At 34.7% G+C, this 24,797-nt stretch overlaps 3 protein-coding genes and 1 long non-coding RNA gene across 4 annotated transcripts in view; 3 read left to right on the plus strand and 1 right to left on the minus strand.

Annotated features, from left to right (window-relative positions):
- LOC134692659 (uncharacterized) overlaps positions 1–21,125 on the minus strand; it is a 30,222-nt gene extending 9,097 nt beyond the window's left edge. Inside the window, exons 1-5 of the mRNA XM_063553124.1 lie at positions 20,522–21,125; positions 18,774–18,900; positions 15,206–15,293; positions 13,206–13,366; positions 12,459–12,560 (exon numbers count right to left, since the gene is read on the minus strand). Coding sequence (XP_063409194.1) covers positions 12,459–12,560; positions 13,206–13,366; positions 15,206–15,293; positions 18,774–18,900; positions 20,522–20,646 — 603 coding nt within the window. The 5' untranslated portion in view covers positions 20,647–21,125. The remainder of the gene's footprint in view (positions 1–12,458; positions 12,561–13,205; positions 13,367–15,205; positions 15,294–18,773; positions 18,901–20,521) is intronic.
- LOC134692656 (uncharacterized) lies at positions 187–3,529 on the plus strand. The gene is made up of 2 exons (XR_010102250.1): positions 187–452; positions 2,045–3,529. It is a non-coding gene; the product is annotated as an uncharacterized LOC134692656 (long non-coding RNA).
- LOC134692658 (uncharacterized) lies at positions 16,209–18,773 on the plus strand. Its single transcript, XM_063553123.1, has 2 exons — positions 16,209–16,314; positions 16,868–18,773. Exon 2 carries the CDS (start codon positions 16,870–16,872, stop codon positions 18,652–18,654), a length of 1,785 nt encoding a protein of 594 aa, XP_063409193.1. The 5' UTR covers positions 16,209–16,314; positions 16,868–16,869; the 3' UTR covers positions 18,655–18,773.
- Positions 21,126–24,311: 3,186 nt separating the features above from the next.
- LOC134692499 (keratin-associated protein 4-4-like) lies at positions 24,312–24,767 on the plus strand. The gene has a single exon (XM_063552955.1). The coding sequence runs from the start codon at positions 24,312–24,314 to the stop codon at positions 24,765–24,767; it is 456 nt and encodes a 151-aa protein (XP_063409025.1).
- The last annotated feature ends 30 nt before the right edge of the window (positions 24,768–24,797 follow it).

A 24,797-nucleotide genomic window follows, 5' to 3' on the forward strand; every position in this document is an offset into this window, starting at 1 on the left:
GAAAGAAGCCCGCAGACTTCTTTTATTAATACCAAATTTTCACTTGATCAATGGAATATTATTTCATACACGAAATAGGAAATCAGTGCGTGCAAAAACAATGAATAATTTTCAGCTAGTTGTCCCGGAAATTTCACTGAAAACAATAATTGCATTACATCATGATTCGACATTAGGTGGACATTCACTGAAAAAAATACCTAGTAACTATTACTAGTTTGGCTAGTACTTCATTAAAAGTCCCTAGTAGATTATCAAACAACTAATTAGACTAGTATGTTTACTATCGTGGATGCCTCGTATTACCAGGAACCAGCTGTGCAACTGATAACAGGATTTCCCGCCGGACGATATCATATTCGCGTGGCCAAGTTCTGTTGTACATGAAGTGATGGCCGCAATCAAACGAATAAAGAACCTGGGTGATTTTTGGCCTGATTCATTGAAAAGCTGTAAGTATTTTAACTAAGTTGTGTTTTATTTTATCGGCTTAACTTGTTTACACAAAAAAAGAACCACATCATTTAGGAGATAACTGTATTGTATTTTAAGCTCCGACGGCATCAATTGGGGATTTGACGGTCGCAAATTAAGTTTACTGGCGACGCGTTAGCGGAGACAGTAAACGGGTATTTGCGACCATCAAATCCCAAATTGATGCCGTCGGAGCTTAAAATACAATATTGTTATCTCCATTCTAATGAAACTGACAGAAAACAACGTTTAAAAATGTATTTAAAATCTGTCATGTGCCTTCTGCGCTTGCGCGGACATCCCATAGCATCAATTGTCAATAATTTATTGATGCCATGTAAGAAAGTGACGTTATCCAATCAAATTGAACGTTACAAACATTGTTGCATTAGAATTCGCCTTTCACGTAAATAAAATGTACTACAGGAAAGGTCAAGCTAACATTGTGACACGTGGAACAAACTTTATCTATTTAAGTTAAGATTTACAAGATGCAGATTTCGTTATTATAATTTTAACACATTTTCTTCTTTTTTTAATACGAAAACTAATTAATGACCCCCCATTAATAATCCTTCTATTTCACCACAGAAAACCGTAACTTCAATGCGAAACGTTTTATGATTATATAATTAAAGTGCGCCTCGTTATGAATATGATATGGCTGCGCCCATGTAGTGAGAAAATGAAACTGCCAAAACTTTAAACACAGTCAATACATGGTATATCTTCAATATTTTCACATCAAATATGAAATTGAGAAACAATTGAAAGCACTACAGAATGTACTTGATGACATACATGCACCATGTAGGTGTACACTTGCATCTTGACATTAGTGCACAAATGCATTCTAATTTCAAACAAGTTATAGCTTTTCTAAAAAGCTGACCGTCTCTTAGCTTCAAGATGAATGTAGAAAGAAAGGCTAATACAATTTTTCTTAATTTACTAATTTTTTTTGGATAATTTACCAACACTGGATTAGAAAGGGTGATGCCTTAACTGTTTTTTTTAATTAAATATAAAAATATTTATAAAAGTATATTTTAAAGTTTAACATGGCTCTGGGACAATTATTTTTTTTGCCAGTATTTTAACTCTCTGTATAGCAGTATAATTGTAGATTTATTATTAATGCAAACATACTAAACTCGCAGAGGCAGATTTAGGGGAGGGGTGGCACCCCTCCCCCTTTTTGGGAAAAAATTTGGTTGCTTTTATAGGGACTCACTGAAGCATGACTGGAGCCGTCCCCGTCTTAGGTCAGTCAGTGGGCCCCCACTTATGAAAATTCCTGGGTCAGCCACTGACTCGTTAATGTTTTACTTTAAATACTTGTATGCAATTGCATTAAAAAGCTTTAAAAAAAAAAGCACATACAGTGTGTGTATCTCTATATGTCTGACATGATGACTCACCTATCACACATAAGAAACAAAGTGAAATATTTTTTTTTTTAAATACAATGTATTAGTAGAAATTGACAGTAGAGTTATAGGTAATCTATATTAATTAATAAACAACACTACATGTAGTTTTAATATGCCGGATATTTGTATAATTTCAGGCTCTGAAAAAATCACAGGGGATGATAAATTTAGATAAGAATGATCGACCACCAACATGCAACACTTACTGGAACTTGAAAAACCTACAATTTACAAGAACAAGCCAAAGACTAGTATTACTGTACAAAGTGGTTGAGGGTATGGTCCCAGCTATCCAAACCTGACAAATTATTGGTACAATGTAACAAGCAATCTTTACTAAAAGGAACATCAAGCCGACATGCTTTGCAGACTTTGAACGTGATTATTTACAAATTTGGTTAAGGCTATTGAAACAACAAACTGTGAAAACGAGTAATTTAAAAACTCATTCTTCTTCAAAACTGTGATTCATTGAAAGAAGACGTAGTGTGAGCCAAGTCAGTTGAGAGCTTTAAAACAGCTCACCAAGGTCGTCAATAGGAGTCCGCTCTCCCATCAAGTTCACACCAGAATTGGGACCTTCGATGTAACAATGCAGATACATATAGCATGAAAACTTTTATATAATGAACATTTATATTTATATCTATTGATGTTTCAGTACAAGTATGATTATTTGTTTTTGTTGTGATATATGACATACATGTATAGTATAAACAATTTTGAGAAAGTGATATCTGTAAACATGCCAGTTCCTTGAAAATGTTAACAAACTTTTGTGTCAACTTATTCATTCATCTAAAAAGTATTACAAGCCAATATTATAATTCAATAGATTAAGACTATAAAATCAGTTTTGACCTAGTCCTGTTCAAGTTTATTAAGGTCAAAATAAGATAAAACAAAGTTTCATAATATATAATTTCAATGTAGGAGCAAACGGTGAAAATAATTTAGATCCTAGTGCTATATGAGATGGGTGACATGTATTTAGATCCTGGTGCTCTAGAGGGGTGACATTGAGTTGGATCTGTTTGCTCAAACTAAAATTTACAGTGCTTTAAAAAATAATAAGTGATCATGCTTTATAAAGTTATAAACTGTTAGGTACAATCTGTATACTTACTTCCTGACAATTTTATTTTTACTTCTAAGTATTTTAAAATGTAAACTTTGAAGTCATTGGAAGTAGGAAGACATAAAATAACTGATAAATCTTACTTTGTTCTTTTTTTTTTAAATAAATATTCGAATGAGTGTTTATTCATTTTGGTTTTGCAGGGAGAGCGGATTTTTTTAAACAGGGGCCCATACAATAACTAGATGGGTTGTAATTTATTAAACTGACGTTTTAAATTTTTTTCATTGAAATAACTTTAGAATTGTAAACTAAATATTCTAAATACATGTATGAAGTATTGTTAATATTGATTAGGGAACAGCTTATTAGTGGTTTTGAAACGTGAATTTAAATGGTTACTTTGAAGTAAATTGAGAACATGTTACCCATTTGTTTGTAATGTTGTTGGTTGGACACCTTTTCCTATAATTGAAAACAACTACGTTGTATAGTCTACTCAAATGTATTGTGCATCTTATGTAAATAAAATATGTAGGATTTATCTTAAAAATTATTATGCTGAACCTCACACACTGACAAATTTAGTAAGGTAACTGTAAAGCTTTCAGGCCTAACATGGCGAAATTTAAGTGAGAATATATGAAAGAGAAAACAGCAAGAACAAGGAGTGAAAAGAAATAGTTTTGTCTTTATTGACATTGAAGGTCAATTATCACTACTTATGCAACAAATTTTTATCTGCATTCATTACCAACCAAAGTATACATTATAAGTCAATTCGTATTGAGGATATTCTGACCTATTGCGAAGTTTTTGCTAGTCTTTTCAGGTCATTGTTGTATATTTATCTTTTACAATTATTGCTATAGTCATTGTGTTTCTTGAATAGAAAGATCACAAACACATATTATACCTACCTAGAAGCTTCCTGATTCCTGATGATTTTACTGAGTGATGGATTAAGGCCCCTTTCATGGGGAAAATTCATTGATAATACAGTGAAAAATTGAACTATGACTTGAGTGAGTCCCCTTTTATGGCAGTCCCCCTTCTTAAAAATATTGGATTTATCATTTTGAACTTTGTACCAGTACAATAGAAAAAAGCTGTTAGAAATTGCACTGCTATGAAACTATGCAGAAAAGAATCCTCAACTCAGTAACATTGCTACATGTAGGTACGAAAAAGAACCACACGAGGATGACCTGGTACAAGTACTTATAGCTAGTAAAGTTACTAGCTGAAGGAGGTATTCCTACTAGGAAATGTTTGTAGGGTTACTTGAAGCTAGTAGAATCACTAGTCTTACCATGTATATGCCACTAGGAGGACCTAGTTATGTTACTAAAAGGTAGTAAAAATACTTATTCAGACTAGTAAAGTCACCAAGCAGTCTAGCAAAATTACTAGGGACTCCTAGTATAATTACTAAGTAGCCTAGTAAGTTTACTTTGATGGCCTAGTATAGTTACTAAGTAGGCTAGTAAATATACTTCTGGCCTAGTAATCTCATGGACAGTAAGTTTACTAGTTAACCTAGTAGAGATTACTAGTTATTTTTTTCAGTGTTGTGGTATACAAAATACTCTTGATTTAATCCAAGAACAGTACTATTTTCCGAATTTGAGTGAAAAAGTAACTGATTATATTCGTTCATGTCATGAATGTCAAAGCAGGAAAAATACCACACTAAAAACAAAAGCGTCCATTACATCATTTCCTACGCCGTGTGCACCATTTGAAGTTTGGGAAATGGATCTTCAATATGGACCCGTCCCTGTCTCTCGAAGTGGCAATTCTTACATTTTTACTGCAATTGACTTATTTAGTAAATACATGTTTGCAGAGCCGATACCTAACACTGATCCGTTAACAGTCGGAAATGCTCTTTTTAAATTAGTCACGCAATTTGGAGTTTGCCGAACTATCGTTAGTGATCAAGGATCGGAATTTATTGGTAAATGTTTCCGAGAAGTTTGTCGTTTATTGGATATTATTCAGGAATATACCCCTAGCTTCGCTCATCATTGTTTGGGAGCATGTGAGAGACCTCACAGAACTTTATCGGAAAGACTAACACCGTTTATTGTAAAAGGAAAACCATGGGAGGATGTATTACCGGGAATAGTATTTTCGATGAACAATACGCCAAACCAAAGTGTTGGATTTTCGCCTTTTGAAATAGTGTATGGGAAAAGACCCCACTTTCCGTTGTCTTTGCATATTAAGGACACAGACTTTTCGTCTGTACCTAAAGATTGTCATGCGTATCTCAAACAGCAACGTGAAAAGTTGAACCTTATACGTACTGAAGTCGAGAAAAATGCTATTAATTCACAAGTTAAAATGGTTGACCGAGTAAATAAGGACAAAATACCAAATATTTCATTTCATGAAAACGACTATGTTTATTTGTCGAAAGAACCAACCGGGTCAGGACAAAAATTTAAGAATAGATTTGCCGGTCCATATGTGATCTCAAGAGTAAATAGTCCTCATATGTACACCTTAAAGGACCCAAACACGAACAAAATATTATCACAGCCAGTGCATATCAATAGACTGAAATCTGCGTATGTGAGAAAACCAAATCCGTCAAAATATTTTATGGACCCTGTTCATACGAAACTAGACGATGTTAAAGTGCAAGATTATACATCTATGAATGAGGATAATACGCCTGTTCAGGAAAACCAAAACACCAATTATGACAATTTATCTGATAATACTCCCGACACTGATAATACAAGCCAATCAGACAATATTTTGATTGTTGAAAATAGTACAACCATGTCTCGCCCAAAGCGCACTAAGAAATTACCCGCTAGGTTCAAAGATAATAATTTCATTCATTTTAGTGAGGTTGACGTATCTAGCGATTCAAAGTCTGCAAGTCAGTTAAAAGTGAAAAGATTCCTAGCGCACAAAATAATGAATGGAAAAAGAACGTATCTTGCTCATATAGTTGGTGAACCAGCCCAACACGCTATGTGGCTTCAAGAACATCAGCTTGGACCGAAAGCCAAGGCCAAATTAACATCTCGACCTCCGCCAAAAATTTAAACATTTTTATTGTCATAACATCTTTGTAACAGCTTTGTAACTTGGGAAAGTATATACATTTCTCTTTTAAATTAAGAAACAGTTTATTGTAATAAAAGATAGTTTGTATTGATGAAACTTCTGACGTCATCTATTGTTTATTATGCGTATTGTTTATATTGTTTGTAATATGCCATATGTATACATTGTACATGTAATTGATTATACTGATGAGCCGTAAGGCTTAAAGTTAATAAAGAATTTAGAATTTAGAATTAACATCATCTTTATTTAATTAGCGTCCACCATTTATATACTCTTTAGATTTATCTCATGAGTACATGCGCGAAACAACTCACGGTAAATATATAATATATATTCACAAGTAGACTATTTGTCTGTGAGAGTTTTCTCATGACTACATGCGCAATATAACTGTATATATTCACAAGTTACTATTTGTCTGTGAGATTTATCTCATGACAATTTAATTAAGTAGCTATGTACAACGTCACATTTATCGAAATTTGGAACATCGACTCATGATATTCATAATTCGTCAAGGATCTGTGTGATATTTTTAGTGCCGTCTGTATTTTATTCTACCGCAAAATTACTTGTGAGATTTATCTCATAGTAAGATATCCGTTTACGGGATATCCGTAAATGAAGACCAAGAGGCAAAAGAGAAAGATTAATATGAACATTTATTGCATGTTCCCTATTGTATTTTGTATTTTTATGCATTGATGTGTTTATTATATATGATTCCGGCATCACTTACATTTTTGCTACTTAAATATGATTATTGAAATATCGTATTTTGTATTCATTATTGATAACATGAATAATATTGTTTGATTGATTAACATGTTTTTGTTTTGTATTGAAGCTTTTATTAGACTTTAAGGGCAGTTAGCCTGAATTACTTTTGAAAGGCAAATTCATTGACTTTAGAACATGTAGCTAGAAGATTTACTTGTTGTTTTTCACCCTCCGTTTTGAATTTAGAATTATGACTATCGATTTGTGTGTAATTTTATAAGTTCGAAAGTTGCAAGGATTAGTTAAAGACTTAATCGAATTGTCAAAACTTTATAAAGGAAACTACATTTTATTTTATGAAATGAACATTGTTTTTTTTTCTGTAGTGCTGATTGGTAATGAAATAAGTTTAATAACCCCAAAACATGGAAATTGGAATAGTAAGGCATAGATAACCAAATGAGATTGTATGAATATCTGTCAATGACTTTTATATGTTAATCACGAATAACCTGAGTAGTATTGCTGTGAGTAGTATGGTTCACGAGAAATTCAGAGTGCATGAGAGTTTTATGAGCTGATCTTGAATTGTATTTTTGTGTGAGACTCTTTGAAAGTGTGCATATTTTATCACGTTTAGCATTTATCTACAAAATAAGAGTAAGGACTCTGGTGATTTCATAGTATTTTATATCATATGATATTTAACTGTCACGTTCATGACGAGCAAGATATTTTTATACATGTAGTACTCCGCAATTTGTTCCAAGATGCTTATTCCACCAAGTTATCCATACCAGTTACTTGTTCGTTAAGATATATATTGAAAGATCGAGAATTTTGAATATTTTGAAAGTTAGAAAGATAGTATTGTAATATTGATCATGTATTTTTATTTGATTGTGAATCTGAATTCCATATATGCAAAAATTCATTGGGAATTTTCTTTCTGCCGGGGGATGTTATATATTTAGATATATATGTTTTATATATGTGTGATTCAGTTTTATATGTTTTACGGAATTGTACAAGTGATGTCCGGAAACGCCTTTTTGTTTTACGCTCTCTTTTATTAAATGTCGTCAACGTAAGACGTGTTTTTATTGCTTGAGCTAGTCCCAACCCAAAATCTATAATTACAACGAGGCGATATCGTTACAAGTTATAGAATCTCTATGTGTATCCGTTGTCCAATCAAAATTGTCTGCAAATGAAACAGCATTTGCCTTTTAATACTGCTCTCCGCGAATTTTTATTCCATGCACATGAAAGTATGGGATCACAGATTGGGACCGTGCACGTAATAGTATCAAGCATTTAAAAAAAGAATCAAACAAAAAGATATACAGTGCATAGTATAAGGTATTAGCTAAAACTTTAAACAGGAAATTGCTTTTTGCAATAATCGACATATTATATACCAATGTGTTGTTAACGCAGACATTAATAAAGGAGTAGGTCCAGTAAGACCCTTTTTGGCCCCAAAATATAGCAGTTTTACAAAATTGTTAAAATGTAAACTTTTAGTTATTTATTGGAGAGGTACTAGCACCAATAAGTTATGCTAAATTACTGAAATCTTCATAATTCTAGCATTTTAGCTAAATTTTAGACGATTTCCGTGTAAAACGAAAGTGGCCGCATTCGTGTTCATCCTAAATAATGAAATGTAAGTTGTATTTGATGATAATTCATAACATATATATAGGTTGAGGATGAACACGGATGCGGCCACTTTCATTTATGACAAAAACCATCTGAAAAGTGACATTTTTCGGCATATTTGGTAGATTTTTCATATGTAAGCTTGAATCGGATCGTTTTTAATGACTAAAATAGTTAAAATCTTTCACATGAATTAATTGATTAAAATGAAATAGACACTTAAAAGTGTTTAAAAAGTGGTCAAAATCTTTCGTCCGTTGAATCTGAAATTTGAGGACAAAATCGGTCCTTACCGGACCTACTCCTTTGTTATCTTTATCAAGTTGAATTTTAAAATTTACACCATTCTGTAATTAAAGGAGCACGGATACTACTTGTGTATGCTTTAGACAAACATAGCATGAAATACTCCCAAATGACAAATTATAAAAGGAACACGTTTCTTTGAAATAACAGTTGTTAAAAGGTTTTCTACAGACAGTTTTAAATGCTCACTTGACAGCAAGTGTCACTGCAAGTGTCCAGTTTGACATTATTCATAAGTTTTCAGTCGAAATACCTTGTAATATCTCATCAGAGAAGCCAGGGTTATAATTTTTCACTCAAGACGCACGCTTCATCTACACACGACTCGTCAGACTAAGAGACGCTCAAATTAAAACATTAAATTTGTATTGCGCAACACTTTTCGCTATATATTCATTATTTATACCACTTAAGAAGACAGCGAACATAATTCTCCTATACCTTTTTCATAAAAAGCATCCCAAAGTGTTGACCGATTAATTTTAGCCTCACTTAAGAATATTTTTCCTTTATGCTTCATCTTCGCCTGTCAACTATCCTTAGTGAGTATTTTATCATTTTGAAACATAAAAAAAATAATTAAGCTGTTTTCGTGATAATATTTTTGATTTTTTTTTTGGTAATTAACTACAAACAAATTTGTTAAAAGATATGTACATGTACATAAACCATTTTTCAATTTAGTAGCTGCACTTTTCCTGGTATCACTTTCCTAATTGATAGTTTAATATTTAAACCATGTTTCACCGAAATCCAGATTCATGAGGTTATATGTGTTTATTCATTATCAGACTTAATTATGAGATTGTTACAATATGTTTCAATTTGACCAATATTATTTAAAGAACAATATATTTTACAAGATCCACTGCAGTGCACCTAGTAGAGCCAATTAAAGTTTTAGAAATGACATGTAGTGATTTGCACTTGTTTGCTGATTCGTGTTGGTGATTTGGTTATCTCCTCGACTCGTGTATATGCGCTGGTTCGATTCGTGCTTGTATGCTGGTTGTCTCCGCGAATCGTTACTTGTGGTCTGATTATCTCACATGCTCTTGCCTGCTCGCTGGTTCGCCCACCGACCCGTGATTGTGTGCTGGATCTCTCACCGATTCGTGTGTGTGGCCTGGTTCCTCATCGATTCGTTATTTGTAATCAGTTTCGTTATCTGTGGTCCGGCTTTCACATATTTGTTCTTCTGATCTTGTTCTCTCACCGACTCGTTCTTGTGCTCTCATTGGTTCTCTCATCAACTCGTGCTTGTGCTCTCATTGGTTCTCTCACCGACTCGTACTTGTGCTCTCATTGGTTCTCTCACCGACTCGTACTTGTGCTCTCATTGGTTCTCTCACCGACTCGTACTTGTGCTCTCAATGGTTCTCTCACCGACTCGTACTTGTGCTCTCAATGGTTCTCTCACCGACTCGTACTTGTGCTCTCAATGGTTCTCTCACCGACTCGTACTTGTGCTCTCATTGGTTCTCTCACCGACTCGTACTTGTGCTCTCAATGGTTCTCTCACCGACTCGTACTTGTGCTCTCAATGGTTCTCTCACCGACTCGTACTTGTGCTCTCATTGGTTCTCTCACCGACTCGTACTTGTGCTCTCAATGGTTCTCTCACCGACTCGTACTTGTGCTCTCAATGGTTCTCTCACCGACTCGTACTTGTGCTCTCATTGGTACTCTTACCGACTCGTACTTGTGCTCTCATTGGTTCTCTCACAGACTCGTACTTGTGCTCTCATTGGTTCTCTCACCGACTCGTACTTGTGCTCTCATTGGTTCTTTTATCGACTTGTGCGCATAGGCGGATCCAAGGGGGACCCTCCCTTTCCTGGGAAAAAAATTTGGTTGATTATATAGGGAATCACTGAAGCATGCCTGGAGCGGGCCCCCTTATAAAAAGTTCTGGATCCGCCACTGGTGCGTATGTGCTGAATCACTCAACGACATGTGTGTGTCATTTTGTTTTCTAAGCGACTCGTGCTTGTACGCTGGTTATAAATTCGACTCGTCTTTGTAATCTCTCTTGTTGTCTCAGCGACTCATGCTTGCGTGCTGATTCTCTCAACGACTCATGTGTGTGCTCTGGTTCTCTAAGCGACTCATGTATGTATGCTGGTATTCCCGTTGACTAGTGCTAGTACGTTGGTTCTCTCACAGATTTGTTTTGATGCACAGTCCCACTGGCTATCTCACTGACGTGTACATGTGTGCTGGTTGTCGCAACGACTAGTTACTAGTGTTCTCAATCCGACACCGACTAGCGCTTGTGGTCTAGATCTCTGACTTCATTAAACGTGTCATAGTTATTATAAGAATTTCATTTACATATAGTATTTATTATGATTAAGAGATATACTGTCTAATTCGGTGTTTGAAAATGTTTTATTCATTTTTTCCATTGTTTTAAAATGATTTATGCACTTATTGGTTTGCCGTTAGTATTCACATAGAGTCGTAGATTGATATTCATTAAAATCAATAACGTTCATAGAATTAAAGAAACTTGAACATATGCTTTTTCAAGATAATAGAAAATAGGATCTGAAAAAATTATCTTAAAATCCGCTGCATTTTACTAATAAATAGACCGTGATCTTTGTTTGGTTGTCAACAATACATATTAACTTTAAACTTTATTGAAAAGCACGTTACGCCCATATGGGACAATGGCTTAAAACATTTTACACAATATACAGTTTACATATATATAAAACAATGAAAACAAGTCAAACTGCGAGCTACTGCTCACTGATGATACCCCCGCCGCAAGTGGATAATATTATAGTGTAAAAATATGCAAGTGTTCGGTAAACAGGAAGTTGTCGAGTGATGAATCTGAAAACGCATCACACGGTATAGCTTACTTATATAAATCCTGAAACCAAATTTCAGAAATCCTTGTATTGTAGTTCCTGAGAAAAATGTGACGAAAATTTTCAACTTGGCTATCATATGTAAAATCATACAAGTGTTCCGTAAACAGGAAGTTGTCAAGTGATGAATCTGAAAACACATCACACGGTATGGCTGACATATATAAATGTTGATACCAAATTACAGAAAGGGTGGATGTGTAGTTCCTGAGAAAAATGTGACGAAAGTTTCATGGGACGGACTGACTGACGGACGGACGGACAGACAGAGGTAAAACAGTATACCCCCCATTTTTTAAAGCGGGGGTATAATAAACAATGCAGACACTTTGAATTATAACTAACACTGACAGTAGCAATTGAAGGCTAGACACAGGGTTCCCGAAGAACCTTTCACGATTTTAAGTACATTCTATATACATGCAGCACAGAAATGTTCTGCAAAGCTGAGATACATCAAATTTGCCTTAATTGCTTCCTTAGACAGGTGAAAGATACCAAAGGGTTTGTCAAATTTATACGTGGAAAACGAACTGACAATGCCAGGGTAAAAAAACAAAAAAACCAACTGAGTGTACTATACAAAACGCAACATAGAAACACAGATATTGAGCAACACAAACCCAATAAAAAACCCTGGATGATCTCAATAGCATCCAAATAGTAAGCATATATGGTCCATACAACTTTTCCTATTTTTGTCCCAGTTGTCATGTCTTGCGTTCTTACATTCTTACACTGTATAAGATTTATCGAACTTAGTAAGTGTCTGAATGTTTCTCGATACTAGAAAATGCAATTTTTACCTACCGATTCCACTATTTCGTAAAACTTAGAAAACCAGTAAGATACGGCACCAAAGCTGCCCAAAATATATCCTACTATTACTATGGTATGCGTGTAAGGCTGCAACTAGAAAATAAAATACATAAACATTATAAACAATATAATATCAAATACAAAAGAAATAGCACATAGATATGAAAAAGAGCCATGGTATATTTTAAAATATCCTGTTTAATTATTCACAATTGTTTAAGACTCGAATGACGAAGAGCTTAACAGGATGAATGACCACCCCGTTGGCGAATCCAGTGGGGGAGGGAGTCCGGGAGTTGAAACCCCCTTTTTCTGGCCAATCAATGCATTTGAATGGGGACATATAGTTGGAACACCCCCTTTTTATCCTGTTTATAAAATGGCTGGATCCGCACCTGCTGACCCCATTTTGTTGCAGACTGCATGTCGCCCCCTAGATGTCTGTTGGTTATTCCTGTTGCTGAAACAATGTTTTATTGACGTTTAACCAACATCTCTTGTTGTTCATATATATTAGTCCTTACTAGTAGGTCACATTCTAGGAAAAGATGCGGGGATTATAATTACGACGGAATTACGACAATTGGAACATACCCGTCGTCATCTGTCACGACACCCTATTTGGGCTTCACGAATTTTATAATTATATCGAAATACAACATGGTGTGTTCTTGTTTAACTGGTCTTTTGGAACATGTGATAACATTATAGCTATGCACAAAAAATACTTTAGCTCACCTTTGCAGAATTTTCATATACGATTTTATCATCAGATATGGTAAGGTATTGTGCGACGCACATGGTTATAAACATTAAACATAATGTCAAACAGAAGGCTGAACACAAACAATGATATTTTTCAGTTACAGGCTTTCGTTTTGTTCCTTTTTGGTCGGCACCTATAGTAAAAAAAGTTCAACATGATCAAAATAACAATTAATAACAATACAAGGATGTAATGTGCTAGTTCAAGATAGTGCAAGATAACAGAACACAGGAACATATTATGCTACCTTACCCGTGCACGGTATTCTGACCAATATTTTCTCTTACTCATTAATGCCGCATGCTAAGCGTAGAAGCAGCGAATACAAATAATCAAGTCTGGTTTGACTAGACTTGGGTTCAAAACCACGACCTCCCGCACTCGAGACGATGACGAGGCTGCAATGAGACCACTCAATCAGTTTAAATAACAAAAGAAATTTGGGGTAAACGTCAATGAGACAGCAACCCAGACTAATAAAAACACATTTAAGTTTAGCATTATCTATATTAATATAAAGCATAAGAGTCACTTCTTGAGGATTAGACATTTTTGTTCCGAGTGAAATTGAGATTGTTACTGAGCATGACAGATCCCACTCTCTTGACAGAGAAATCACTGAGCATGACGGATCACTTTCTCTTGACACAGAAATCACTGAGCATGACGAATAACACTCTCTTGACACAGAAATCACTGAGCATGACGGATCACACTTACTCGACATAGAAATCACTGAGCATGACGAATCACACTCTCTTGACACGGAAATCATTGAGCATGACGGATCGCAGAAAGCCAAGTATAAATGTACCGTGTATTTTCTTTGCGGTTCGAACTGTCGTGTATTATCTTATGTTTGTTTTGACAGTAATCTATTCAGTGTTTTCAATTAAAACACGCAATAAAAAACAAATATGTTAATAGAACGTGCATATTTATTTCAAAGTACAGCTGTACCTGGAAGTCGAAAGTTTATGTTGATTCATTTCAAAAAGTAAGTATAATTTCCAATAGAACAGCATGGCAGCAACACTTTTATCTTTAAACAAGTATGATAGTAAGTCCCGGAGCTTTAAGTTCACTATTTTGGAAAGAAGGCTGCTAGATATTGAAAACTATTGAACAAGGGCCCAGTAATACGAAACTAACCCCATCTGTTCAACATGATACCTGGTTGCAATCATTATTCGACGAAAACATATGTCTAACAGATAGTCTTACGAATACGAATGTTTAATTTTGGTTCGGTTAACATATTAAAATTAACAAATTCCATTTTTTTTTGCTTTCAAAATTTCTCTCTTATTTCTTATTCATAATTTAGCAGCAACATACTATTGGTCACCCAGGTTTTATAGTAAAACATCGATGCAATATTTTTCAAACTATCAAATTTGGAACAAAGATTTATTCTAATCAAAAATTTGATGCGAGATATCGAAAAAAATAAATAGACAACACCATTGCATAGCCAAAAACGAAGGCACAATGCCAAAAGAAAAACATAAGTTCACAAAACACAGCATAGAAAACTAAAGATTGTACAAAACAAACCCATCATAACCGGGTTTGATCTTTAAAGGGCTCCAGAAAGGTACATAAATCCTGCTCCACATGTGACACCGGTCATGTTGCTCAAGTAAAAATAAACCCGGTGATGGGTCTATTTCGGTAGGTCACATTCGGAGAAAACAGGACGGGATTGTGGTTAGAGAAAACAGGACGGGATTGTGGTTGGAGAAAACAGGACGGGATTGTGGTTAGAGAAAACAGGACGGGATTGTGGTTGGAGAGTATCTGTTGTCATTTGTGAGATTGCATAACGGTCAACTCCCCCTAAAATAATCCTAAACGAGAAGAGAAATAGGTTGTCCACAGGTCCAGCACAACTTTCACGTAAAAACCTTATCTATGGAAACTACAAAATCAGATGAAGAGTTAACATTTTCAAAACAGATTTATTACTTACCAATATTTTCATTCGATGGTGTTCTAGAACACCAACAGTGTAAACCAATAGCTGCATTAACTACTGTTCCAAACAGAGCAAAAATAACCTAGAATATAAAATTACAGTTAATTATACACTAATATATCAATAAATAAACGAGTACACATTTGTAGAAATAACATATATTAGGCCTAAAAAGAAAAAGTTATTATAATGACAATACTGTTGAGATGTTGCAAACATATTTTTTTCTTCTTTCAAATGAATCCTGCACAATTCAGTAATGTTTATCTAACCGCTATTGAATAAGTTGACCAAAATGGAACATGTCGTAAAATGGACCATGTCGTGCGATACAAGATAAAAGTTTCTTAAGAAACATATGAATATAAGTGTAATGGGCAAAGTTCGCGTAATAGAATGAAGTTAGAACTCAAGATGGTAACTACACACAGCCTTTTTCAAAAACTTTCTTTCTTTCGTTCTGTCAAATAGTAATTGACAAAATGAGAAAACATTTTATGATTATTTATTTTGAGTTAAATCATTTTTCTAGACAAACTGATTAAATGCAAGGGAAACATATTATAATTTATCATATTATATATAGAAAACGCATGACAATCTTTAGTCTACATATTGGCCTTTGTTATGGTATGAACATATTGGCCTATGTTATGGTATGAACATATTGGCCTATGTTATGGTATGAACATATTGGCCTATGTTATGATATGATTTCTTAGTGCACTAATATTCAAATTGAAACGCAATTGTTTTACTATAACAGGTACTGAATTTCAAGATCAAATAACAATCAACGATTTAATAGAGTATTGTGTAAAATCGTTTCACCTGTCTATTCAAATACTATTTAGTAGTCATTTAAAGGTATGTATTAATTAAAACAATTGAAACAAAGCAAAAGAAACAAAACAATACAGAAAAGTAAAACGATACAAATATAATTGTTCCAACTAAAAGGATTGCTTAATTAAATGAAAAGCTCTAGTTGTATTTTACAAAGTGAAGGCAAGAGCAGAACGACACACCGTGGATACCACTTACAACAATTTTAAGTTGATTTGATTGATTATATTAAATTGGATAAAATATTAATAAAACAGGTAGGAATCTCATTAAACTGCAATATTCAGATATTTTCTTTATAAAATGCTAGAACTTAAGGAAAGGGATGACAATGAAAAATGTTCATGTAGACCTCCCTTAGAAACATGCAGGATTAAATATACCATTGTGAGAAAAAATAACCAGTTGACTTTAAAACGTAAGCAGCTGCAATATCATGGATATACATATTTATATCAAAATGAATTAAGATATACCAGTTAGAAAGAGAACAAATTGCAATTGAATTTTAAATAGGCAACTAATAAACATATAAATAACAGACATCATTTCACTTGAAGGTTAGTAAGTTAGATTAACGGTATCAAACATCATCTGATACCGAGAAATTAATGCATACTAGTATTATAAAGTCTTTACACTAAATCCATTGATCGTGTACTGGATGATAATTTAGTCTGGGAAAACACAACTATTCATAATTGGGTTTTAACTAGCTTTCGGTAACAACGAGTTCTCTTAGATCACCGCCTTGTGTATTTTGTTTAGTAATTTAGAAAAAAAACACATTTATTTTCATTAATTTTTCAGAGATGGGTCAAGAAAAACTCGAGTGCGACGCCTGCAAGCGAGTGGAAACGTCAGATATCGCTTACTGGTGGTGCGGTGAATGTTCCGAAAATTTATGTCACGATTGTCGAAAATGTCACGAAAAAATGAAAACAACCACAAGTCACTCTGTTATTTCTATTGATGAATATCTAAAACTGAAACCGGAAATAGCATTACATCCGATTCATTGTAATAAACACGATAGATCGATAGACCTGTATTGTATCAATCATGATATGGCTCTTTGTCGGTTATGCATGACTGAAAATCATCGAGGCTGTTTGAAAATGCTGCCTATAGAAGATGCCGCACAAAACTTTAAGAAATCTCTACACCTTAAACAAACGCTTGAAAGCCTTGAAAGTATGCGAGAAATGTTACAACGACTTGCTGAAGATAGACTAGAAAATATATCGGACATTGAACAATCGGAAAAACTCGTAAAGGAGAAGATATCGACAGTTCGAGACAGATTGATTAAACACATAGAGGCATTACATGAACAAATTCAAGAAGAAGTGTCTAGCGTTGTCTTCCAAAAAACACTCCAACTCAAGCGTCAACACAATGACATTCTAGAGCAACAAGAAACAAACAAACTCTGGACCAAAAATATCGAAACGATGATAGCGATGGGTTCCGATATGAACTTGTTTTTGATGTCACAAAAGTATAGAGACGTTCGGAAAGGTCAGGAAGTTTTCGTGAATGAAAATCAGAGACAATCCCAACGATATCATATATCGTATCACGAAACTGAAAACATGCTCGGCAGTATTAAATCATTTGGATACATCAATGTCACAACCACACAGTCGAAGGTTGCTATGCCGACCGATGAACCGATGCCTCTGAAGTATTTCCCGCTAGATATGAACAGGTTGCGCATGCGAGACGGTTCAGCTTTACCGCCATTACCGTTGAGTAGATTAACGAATCGAACAAAATTCTCTCGAACTACCATGGGAACAAATAAAACACTAAAGCCTGAAAACTTCCGCTTGAAAAAGAAAATTGAGGTACCGAAAACGAGAAAAAATCTTGATTATGTATGGATTACAGGCATTCAATACATTCCTACGACGAACAAAATTCTCGTCTGCAACAGGAACGATAACCACCTTTACCTGTATGATGATTATGGTAGAAAAATTAAAGAAGTGCCACTTAACACAAGACCATGGGGAATAACTTTACTCATGGGAACTCAAAGTGCTGTTGTTACACTACCAGAAATTAAAGCTATACAATTCATCAATATCATGACATTTGCTCCAGCTAAAACGGCTAATGTAGGAACATGGTGCGCAGGTATCACCAACGTGAGCAATCAGCTCATCATTGGTTGCGATGGTTGCTTTAAAGTCTTAGATGCTAGTGGTAACCTTAAACATACGGTACCAGTCAATGGCGGAAGAATATGGTATATTCATGCCTGTATTAACGGGACGATTGTTTATAGCGATACGTACAAGGTTTATGGTGTCACCATTGATGGAGGAGAGATTTTCAAGTATGAAAGTGAAGATATGGATTGTTCTGAGGGGATTACGACCGATTATAATGATAACATTTATGTAGCTGGAAGGGATTCCAATGATATTCACCAACTTTCTCTGAATGGCGAACTCTTACGTATCATACTGAGTAAATCGGATGGACTTGTTAAGCCGTACGCGCTTCATTTTCGAAAAAAGGCAAGACAACTTTACGTCTCGTTTGACGGGAAGTTTATTGCTGTATATGACGTCAAAAATAGTAGATGAATTAAACGTTTTTTATTCCTTTTTGTTACTGTTGATAATATCGGGTCAATATAGAAATAGTCAATATAATTTGTTTTTCTAAATTGGTTTAAGATTTATATGCTGACTAAATGCTTAACCTGTAATGATTTTTGTTGAGCTAATATGGCGCCAATACAGCTTAGACCATCTGCAATCATATGTAGCATTATGGATGACATAACATATCGGTTGATTTTCATTGTCCGACGCTGGTTTGTGTAGAATCTGAAAAGAAAAAATACGATGTAACGTGTTACAATTGAGAGAGGATGAAAACAATGATGGGTGCTACCATTTGATTTCAAATTTCATTATAGCCCCACAATAAAATCAAATGGTAACTCCCTAATAGTTTTCATTTAATTACGAATCCTCATCCTTACTTTAAAAGAAATATATCAATTATCAAATCACTAAAATAAATATGACAATTTAAAAAGGCTACTCATGGAAACTATTATGTTTAACAAAAATAAGGCCTATGTGAACATATTTTATTGACATCCCATTTGTAATGAAAAGTCAACAACAGAGAGAACAAATGGTACACGCATTGATCACAACAGTTTGAAAAGTAAATAAAAGGTTAAACAGTCATCTCCTTTGTATTGTTATATAAATTTTTAGCTGAGGTTGGTTTATTATTTGAAGAGTAGATCACCCCCAGGTTTTGGTGTGGTTTGTGATCCCGCAGTAAGTCTTTATTTTTTTATCTTGTGTTTTGTCACTTTTGTGTACTTTTTGTGTGTCGGTTTGTCTGTTATTTTTTGATTTTTGATTTATGAGCTTGAATGTTCCTCTGGTATCTTTCGCCCCTCTTTTATGAGCTCTCAACTTTGTTTTAATGGCCGAAAACTTTCTACCCAAATATCAAAACTCTGAACATCACACAGGAAATTCGAATTGCCGAGATGCTGGTATCTTGCATCAGAACCGGTATATTTGTTGTTCACATATATCTGAACTCCATTTGTAATTTTTGTCAATCTGATGAGTTAAGCCTTTTTCAACTGACTTTTATAGTTCGTTCTTATGTTGTACTGTTATACCACTGTCCCAGGTTAGGGGAGGGTTGGGATCCCGATAACATGTTTAACCCCGCCACATTATTTATGTATGTGCCTGTCCCAAGTCAGGAGCCTGTAATTCAGTGGTTGTCGTTTGCTTATGTATTACATATTTGTTTTTCATTCATTTATTTTTTACATAAATAAGGCCGTTAGTTTTCTCGTTTGAACTGTTTTACATTGTCTTATCGGCCTTCTATGGCTGACTATACGGTATGGGCTTTGCTCATTGTGGAAGACCGTATGGTGACATATATTTTTTAATTTCTGTTTTATTTTGGTCTTTTGTGGATAGTTGTCTCATTGGCAACCATACCGCATCTTATTTTTTTTATAGATATTTAGTCTTTCTTTTTGCTAATTAATTTTAAATAAGTCAATACCGCTGGTTGAAGACTGCTTCCATTCCAGGAACTATATCTGGTATGGAAATATAAATTGTATGTATAGAAAAGCAAAAGGTGTTATGAGTTTGCTTAAGAACATGGTCCACAGGATATTATAAATCTATTGGATACTTCACTTTTGATTTTCCCAACACAATTCCAACAAAATAAGTATAACGACGAAAACACATAACACTACATAGCATGAAAACTAAATATTGATAACTTGTGTTCTCTTCGAAAATCCTGATATTTTGGCGCGAATTTAATTTTATGACGCATTTTCGTCGAAATAGTCACCGGCTTCGATAATATTGGTACCATTTAATGTCCTCAACGACAAAGCGAATCTACATAAGTCATTGTATTTGAATATATATAGCTGTTACTTACGATATATGTACAAGTGTCCAGAGGGCAGCACTAAACACCCCAAGCATAACCCCAGCCAGTTCCTGGTCATCGATACATCCATCTATATAGAATAGTATACGATGCACAGTACAGTTTTCCTCCATTTTGTTCCTTTACTGAATTTCTAACAAATATGATTCACTTAAAGTACAAAAGACACTTCCATTTTCTTACTCATTTTTAAGTATGATTTATGATTTTTATCGTTGCAAATTCCATTGCAGATTTAAAAACAAAGTAAAATTAATCCGCAATTTGTTGCACATATAAAAGTAAATGTCAGTTTTCTTTTTCCAATACGTACATATGCTCACACATAAAAAGATGAAAACATAAGAGTAATAACCTTCCAACGTTCTAACTATTTTTAATATGAGTTTATTGTAAAATAACAACAAACTTCAAATACACATTGATCAATAATAATTTTCAGTTAATTTAACATACGAACAAATATAATTTGACCAGTTTCTGTAAAGTACCATATGGTACATAATGTAAATATATATAAAAACCACATTTCCTCTTCAGAGATTTCAGTTATTATATCCGATTTGACACCTTTATGACAAAACTAGGATGCCAACATTATGTTGACAAAATTCTTATATATATATTTGTATGAGCTTTGGGACCGGCTGTTGCAATACTTAATCCCTATTCAATACATAAGTCGAAGGGCAAATAACACACAATCGCATACAGTCTTAAACGATACGAAAACGGAAAAAATCTTTAATGATATGAAAAGCAACAGATTGGGACTTTTTCATCGATTCTAATCGATCTTAAACGTATGACGTCAAGACCTTATTATAATAATAGCTTGTACTCAGCTTGAGGAAGTAGATGAAGTAATGATCGATAATTGAAAAGAGCGAAAAAATAAATAGTTGACACAACCAAGGATGTATAGTGTAATGTTGAAGCATCCAAGATCGTAGAGTGAAATGTTGACACAACCAAGGGAGTAGAGTGGAATGTTAACACATCCAAGGGTGAATATAGAGTGGAATGTTGACACAACCAAGGGGGAAAACTAATTTGTTGACACATCCAAGGGAGAATAGTAGAATGTTGAAGCATCCAAGCGTGTAGAATGCATCCAATCGTGTAGAGTGAATTGTTAACACAACCACTGACGAAAAAAGAATATGTTGACACATCCAAAGAAAAAGAGTAGAATGTTGAAACACCTAAGGGTGTATAGTAAATTATTTTTAAATCAATTAAGGGTGAAGAGAGGAAGGTTGAAGCATTAAAGAGCGTAGAAATGAATGTTTAAACACACAAGGGTGTAGAGTTGAAGGTTTAAACACATAAAGATGAAGAGTGGAATGTGAATGTTTAAACACAAAAGGGTGTAGAGGGGAATGTTAGAAAACACTAGGGTGTAGAGTGGAATCATAAAACACACAACGGAGTAGAGTGGAATGTTAAAACACACAAGGGTGTAGAGTGGAATGTCAAAACACACAAGGGGATAGAGTGGAATGTTGAAACACACAAGGGTGTAGTGTGGAATGTCTAAACACATAAGAGTGTAGAGTGAAATGTTAAAACACACAGGGGTGTAGAGTGAATTGTTTAAACACACAAGGATGTAGAGTGGAATATTTAAACACACAAGGGTGTAGAGTGGAATGTTTAAACACACAAGGATGTAGAGTGGAATGTTAAATCACACAAGGATGTAGAGTGGAATGTTTAACCACACAAGGATGTAGAGTGAAATGTTTAAACACACAAGGATGTAGAGTGAAAGGTTTAAACACACAGGGTGTAGATTGGAATGTTCATACACACACGGGTGTAGAGTGGAAGGTTTAAATACACAAGGATGTAGAGTGAAAGGTTAAAACATCCAATAGATAAGAGTGGAATGTTTAAACCCACAAGGGAATAGAGTGGAATGTCAAAATACATAAAGGTGTAGAGTGGAATGTTGAAACACACAATGATGTAGAGTGGAATATCAAAACACACAAGGGTGTAGAGTGGAATGTTGAAACACACAAGGGTGTAGAGTGGTATGTTAAAACACACAAGGGTGTAGAGTGGAATGTTTAAACACACAAGGATTTAGAGTGGTATGTTAAAACACACAAGGGTGTAGAGTGGAATGTTTAAACACATAAGGATGTATAGTGGTATGTTAAATCACACAAGGGTGTAGAGTGGAATGTTTAAACACATAAGGATGTATAGTGGAATGTTAAAACACACAAGGATGTAGAGTGCGGAAATGTTGAAACACACAAGGGTGTAGACAGGAATGTTGAAACACACAAGGGTGAAGAGTGGAATCATAAAACATTCAAGGGTGTAGAGTGTAATGTTATAACACAAAAGGGCGTAGAGTGGAATGTCAAAACACACAAGGGTGTAGAGGGGAATGTCAAAACACATAATGGTATAGAGTGGAATGTCAAAACACACAAGGATGCAGAGTGGAATGTTGAAACACACAAGGGTGAAGAGCGAAATGTGTAAACACACAAGGATGTAGAGTGGTAGGTTTAAACACACAAAGGTGCAGAGTGGATTTTTTTTAACACAGAAGGGTGTAGAGTGGAAGGTTTAAATACACAAGGATGTAGAGTGGAAATTTTAAACACACAATGATGTAGAATGGAAGGTTTAAACACACAGGGGTTAAGAGTGGAATGTTTAAACACACAAGGATGTAAAGTGGAATGTTTAAACACACAAGGATGTAGAGTGAAATGTTTAAATACACAAGGATGTAGAGTGGAAGGTTTAAACACACAAGGGTGAAGATTTGAATGTTTAAACAAACAAGGGTGTAGAGAGGAATGTTTAAACACCCAAGGGGGAAGAGTGGATTGCCTTAACACACAAGGGTATAGAGTGGAATGTTGAAACACACAAGGATGTAGATTGAAATGTTTAAACACACAATGATGTAGAATGGAAGGTTTAAACACACAGGGGTGTAGATTGGAATGTTTATACACACAAGGGTGTAGAGTGTACGGTTTAAACACACAAGGATGTAGAGTGAAATGTTAAAACATCCAATAGATAAGAGTGGAATGTTAAACACACAAGGATGTAGAGTGGTATGTTAAAACACATAAGGGTGTGGAGAAAGGTTGAAACACACAAGGGTGTAGAGTGGAAGGTTTAAACACACAAGGGAATAGAGTGAAATGTTGAATAATCCAAGAGATAAGAGTGGAATGTTTTAACACACAAGGATGTAGAGTGAAAGGTTGAAACACACAAGGATGTAGAGTGGGAGGTTTAAACACACAAGGTGTAGAGTGGAAGGTTTAAACACATAAGGATGAAGAGTGGATTGTTTTAACACACAAGGATGTAGAGTGGTATGTTAAAACACATAAGGGTGTGGAGAAAGGTTGAAACACACAAGGGTGTAGAGTGAAATGTTGAATAATCCAAGAGATAAGAGTGGAATGTTTTAACACACAAGGATGTAGAGTGAAAGGTTGAAACACACAAGGATGTAGAGTGGGAGGTTTAAACACACAAGGATGTAGAGTGGGAGGTTTAAACACACAAGGGTGAAGAGTGGAAGGTTTAAACACATAAGGATGAAGAGTGGATTGTTTTAACACACAAGGGTTTAGAGTGGAATGTTGAAACACAAAGGGTGTAGAGTGGAATGTTTAAACACACAAGGACGTAGAGTGAAATTTTTAAACACACAAGGATGAAGAGTGGAAGGTTTAAACACACAAGGGTGTAGAGTGGAATGTTTAAACATACAAGTATGTAGAGTGGAATGTTTAAACACCAAGGATGTAGAGTGAAATGTTTAAACACACAAGGATGTAGAGTGGAATGTTTAAACACACAAGGATGTAGAGTGAAATGTTTAAACACACAAGGATGTAGAGTAGAATGTTTAAACCCACAAGGATGTAGAGTGGAATGTTTAAACACACAAGGATGTAGAGTGAAATGTTTAAACACACAAGGATGTAGAGTGGAAGGTTTAAACACACAAGGATGTAGAGTAGAATGTTTAAACCCACAAGGATGTAGAGTGGAATGTTTAAACACACAAGGATGTAGAGTGGAAGGTTTAAACACACAAGGGTGTAGATTGGAATGTTTATACACACAAGAATGTAGAGTGGAAGGTTTAAACACACAAGGATGTAGAGTAAAATGTTTAAACACACAAGGGTGTAGAGTGGAATGTCAAAACACACAAGGATGCAGAGTGGAATGTTGAAACACACAAGGGTAAAAAGCGAAATGTGTA

Source organism: Mytilus trossulus, chromosome 12 (genome assembly GCF_036588685.1).
Source record: "Mytilus trossulus isolate FHL-02 chromosome 12, PNRI_Mtr1.1.1.hap1, whole genome shotgun sequence".
Taxonomy (NCBI): Eukaryota; Metazoa; Mollusca; class Bivalvia; order Mytilida; family Mytilidae; genus Mytilus; species Mytilus trossulus.